Source organism: Mus caroli, unplaced genomic scaffold (assembly GCF_900094665.2).
Source record: "Mus caroli unplaced genomic scaffold, CAROLI_EIJ_v1.1 scaffold_18719_1, whole genome shotgun sequence".
In the NCBI taxonomy this organism is placed as follows: domain Eukaryota; kingdom Metazoa; phylum Chordata; class Mammalia; order Rodentia; family Muridae; genus Mus; species Mus caroli.
The window spans coordinates 4,220-8,776 of NW_018390349.1; the positions used below are offsets into that span (position 1 = coordinate 4,220).

General features: G+C 47.9%; 1 protein-coding gene across 2 annotated transcripts; it reads right to left on the minus strand.

The window, feature by feature from the left end:
* Window positions 1–563: 563 nt before the first annotated feature.
* Window positions 564–3,724, minus strand: Ly6k (lymphocyte antigen 6 family member K). 2 transcript variants are annotated; one of them, XM_021154904.2, is made up of 4 exons: window positions 3,403–3,724; window positions 3,052–3,131; window positions 2,167–2,265; window positions 564–962 (listed from the first exon to the last, which is right to left on the minus strand). In XM_021154904.2, exons 2-4 carry the CDS (start codon window positions 3,107–3,109, stop codon window positions 655–657), a joined length of 465 nt encoding a protein of 154 aa, XP_021010563.1. In that variant the 5' UTR covers window positions 3,110–3,131; window positions 3,403–3,724; the 3' UTR covers window positions 564–654. The 2 variants fall into 2 exon arrangements, with proteins under 2 accessions (XP_021010563.1, XP_021010562.1); XM_021154903.2 differs by having other exon boundaries at window positions 3,052–3,128; window positions 3,403–3,723.
* Window positions 3,725–4,557: the final 833 nt, after the last annotated feature.

Genomic DNA, 4,557 nt, shown 5'->3' on the forward strand with positions numbered 1-4,557 from the left:
GGAAACTTAGAGATTTGTGTTCATGTGTCAGAAAGTGGATTAGCTAACACAGAGTTGTTTTCCCTTCAAAATACTTACCTCTAATTATTTGTGCCCCTCCCCCACTTCCCTTTCTCCCTCTTGCTCTGGCTCCCTCTCGCTCCGGGCCCTGCTCTCTTGGGCCCCATTCACTCCAACCCCATAGGTTCTTTATTTGTTTCTCATTACAGATGGTTGTGAGCCACAATGTGGTTGTTGGGATTTGAACTCAGGACCTCCAGAAGAGCAGTCAGTACTCTTAACCGCTGAGCCATCTCACCAGCCCTCATCCTTCCCTTTGATTCTGGGTCCCTCTGCATATTGTGTTTGTGGATGATATATGAGCTCTCCTTCCGCATCAAGTCAGAGGCAGTGGAACAGAAAGGGGAGAGCCTAGGCTTAATTTCAGGGACACTGGCCAGCAAAACTGGGACAAGACCTGAGAACGGTCTTCCCATGGAAGAGGGGGAGTTGCTGATGCTGACAGATGTGTAGCTCTGCATCCCACCTGCCCATCCAGAGACAACAGAAGTCAAACCAAGAGGTGACGAAGGAAAAACAAATTTAATTAGAAGGATCCAGTAGGGGTACAGAGAATTCATGACCCACAAGGCATGTTCCAGGTCCTTCTGTGACTTACAGCAGGCAGAGGGCTGAGAGGCCATTAGCAGTAAGGACCATGAAGCCAGGCAGTAACAACTCAATGTACCTATGTCTTCTCTCACTGGCTTTTCCAGGCTGTTCCTTTAAGAGCGGGACGGCAGGTGGCCCCTCACTATTACATGAGTCCCATTCACAGCACTTTATATATAGGAAGGGCGTGGGTTTTTCTAACAAAAACCCCTCAGAAGTTCCTTGAGAAGGAGGGCTAGGCAAGCTGACTACGGGTGTTGAACACCTTCGGGTGCACTGTTTCGACACATAGAAGAAACGTTCGAATATTCCTAATGGGAAAGAAAGAGAAAGAGAAATTATGAGTTCAAAACCCCAATATCAGAGCCTCTCGGGATTAACTGTACCCATTGGGGGTTTTGTCAAATGAGAGCACCAGTCAGAGAGCAGGGCCAAGCTGCCTCAGGGTGGACTGTGTGGTCCTCCACATGCTATAAGGATTTGGAGCTCTATTTACAAACACAGGATTCTTGATCTTCTTAAACACAAAGCTGGCTCAAGTGACTGAAACAGACAGAAGCCTACGGTGAGGGCTTCTGGCCATCCTGGCTTAGCTGCAGGTGGGAGGCTAGACTTCAAACCTCACCTTGCATTGCACAAGATAGTTTGTTTTCCCCGTCTACTGCTTTACCATCCTACAAACTTCCCAGAACTCAGAGAGATAGGGGTGGTGTGTGTGTGTGTGTGTGTGTGTGTGTGTGTGAGTGTGGTGGTGGGGAGCTGAATTTGAATGCACAAGTGCTGATAAAGCCGCTGTAGATAGAACATTATGGGTTCTCAGGATCCGCATAAAGAAACTCTTGTATCCAATATTTCAGTAGTGAATCCTGAGGGGCTGAGTCAGTCTCCAAGCATCAAAGCAATAGCCTCTTCTCCAAGAATAGACATTAAGCGGTAATTCTTACCCCTGTTAAGTCCTTCATAAAACCTACCTGGATGCTATTCTCAGTAAGGCATTTGACATCATTACAGGGTCACTATTTTTTAAATAAAAATAGATGAAGATAAAGCTGCACCACTCTCCTGGCATTTTTTAATACATTTGACCAACTTCTGCTATTGCACCTCTGCCTGGCTCATGCTACCTAGTGCTGAGGCCTACACTTGCTTCTCGGAGCTTTCCTCTCATGTAGTTTATTTGTTTGTTTGTTTGTTTGTCTGTTTCTCTGGGGGGTTTTGTTTTTTTAAAGATTTATTTATTATTATATGTAAGTACTCTGTAGCTATCTTCAGACACACCAGAAGAGGGCATCAAATCTCATTATAGATGGTTGTGAGCCACCATGTGGTTGCTGGGATTTGAACTCAGGACCTCTGAAAGATCAGTCAGTGCTCTTAATCTCTGAGCCATCTCTCTAGCCCCTGTTTCTCTGTTTTTTTAAAGGTCACCTTTGATTGGACAGCTCCTATTCCTAAAAGTGTTTCTTGTTCTGCCCACAGGACCCAAGGAAGAACCCAGAATGAACCAACACTTACGTGTGACAACCAACAAACAGAATTTCTTTTCTCCAGGGCACTGGGATGGATTCGAGCAGGCATAGCTGTTCTCCGCCTCACACACATGGCAGGTGATCGCTGTGAGCCCATGAGTGGAACATTAGAGAGGAAAGAAGAGAAAATGAGACCACTGTCCATCCTGCAGTACTAAACCTATCATCCTGTTCCATGTGGCCACCAAGTCCAGTGAGTCCCCACTCTCCCCATACCCACAGTCTGTGCATGCTGCCTGGCCTTGGCGCCTCTGTCTGGAGGCTCCCTCTCTTTTCCATTGGGTGTTTCATTTTTGGACAGTGTTTCACATCTGGAAACACTGCATGAACCCAAATTCTCAAGCAGACACTCTGGGACCAAGATGCCAAAAGACATCCATTCTCACACCACCCTTTACTTTCAACCCCAGGGTTCCGCAGCCACCCTCCCTCCTTCTCCACTCTGCCTGTTTCCGGGTCTCATCTTAGCTGGGCAATAGAATCTCTCCTGGGTGAGGATTAGGGCAGGGCAGCTTCCAGTTTTGGGGAAGGCAATAAGGGCACCCTCTCCCACGAATTGCCCATCCCCAGACATGTTAAAGCTCCAAGGCCAGGGTGGTCTTGGTTTTCTATGACTTCTTCACAAGAAGGAAGGTCGATGGGAGAGACAGACCAAGAGCCTCTGGGAATGAGCAAGCCATGCTTGCCCCTAGAGGAAACTCCAAATCAGAAGCACACCCACCCCATCCCATCCCCAATGTCCAGCTATAGCTTCATGACCTTGGATCTCACATTCCTGGACTTTAGTGTACCTTACCACAATGGACTCTCTCTGGGGCCCCTAACCTTCGCCATATTGTAATCTTCTAGGGGCTCTGGGATCAGTACTTACCGTTACTCTGCACCAACTGTAAGCCCAGAACTACGAGCAAGGTCACTAGGAACGCCATCTCCAGAGGATGCCTGGTCCTGCTGAGGAAAGGAGCGAGTGGCTAGCTCTGTTCACTCAAGTCCCCAGTCCCGCGTGGCACCGAACGCTCCCTCTCCTGGTCTGGATGCCAGCCCCACCCCCCACCTCGCCGCTGCCCCCGGCCTCCCTATCTCCATGTTCCGCTGACTTCCAAGCCCTCACACCGTGGAGAATCTTTCTCACACTTTCTACCCCAGATAGTCGATGTTCTGGACCGCTTGCGGGCCCTTGAAATGAACGGTTAATTTGCTGGCAATCCTCAACCACACTCACTTCCTCAGCAGCCCGTGCCTCCGCGTGTCCACGGGTCCCTGCGTCTGACTGGCGAAGTCGGAGACTCAGCTAGTTCGGGGTCGCTCTTCCCACACTGCCCCCTACAGGGTGCCGTTGGTGCTCTTTCTGGAACCTTCCGGCTCCCGCAGCCTCCGCGTCTCATTGAGGTCCGCCCAGGGAGGACGGAGGGCTCAGAGTCTGAACAGCGCCCTCTGCCTGACCCCACGATAGTTACTCACGTCTTAGCAAGAACCTTCTTCCTGGCAGCCAGACACCAGACAGCCCCACTCTGACAAGATGTGGTGCCAGAGCCTGACTGTGTTCAGATTAGTTCCGTGAACGAACACAACATGCACAAGCTACTAGATCGACGGGTTTACGGGAACACAGCTTCTTCAGACTGGCACAGGAAGCGCGTCTGCAGATTTTTTTTCGTTGAGCTGTCCCATAGAGAACTCCAGCCAAACACGTTCCCATTTCTCTTGCTTCCTTTTGACCCTGCTTTCTCCCCACGGTCCTGTGATAATGTTTTTATTTTCCACAGTTGCATGAATTCCCTAGCCAGAATTTAGCACAGCATGTTTAAACAGTCTCCGTTAAGATAGGAAATAAGTTTTTTGGCAGAATTTTTGTTATAGGCAGTACTGTATTGTCTAGAATGTCACTCTCAGTGTATGTACAAGGGCAGCTTCCCACCAGTGAGGTGGAAAGTCAAAGGGTTAGATGTATTTGCAACTTAGACCACTATGCCCAAGTTGCTGCATAGATCAGTGGATAACTTTGTCCTTATGATAAACATAGGTAATAATATGTACACTATTTGTTTTTAAGTAAACAGCATTCTTATCTATTGTCTGGAGTCTATCTTATCAGTGCAAATAGGATCCTCGTATATTTTTTAGTCTGCATTTTTAATGAACTGGGCTGAACAAGTATCTTATTTCTATTGTCTGTGGTCCATTTTCCTATTGCTCTCTTCATGGTGAGATTAGTTTGTTTTTGTTGTTGGTGGTGATGATGGTGATGATGATGATGATGATGAAAATGCACCTTTTCCCATTTTCCATTTGCTGCAAGTACTTTTAACAAGTAGAGTGTGTATTTTGTACTGTGTGTCCCACCCTCCTTGGGCAACTCTAACTAAATGCTAGAGAA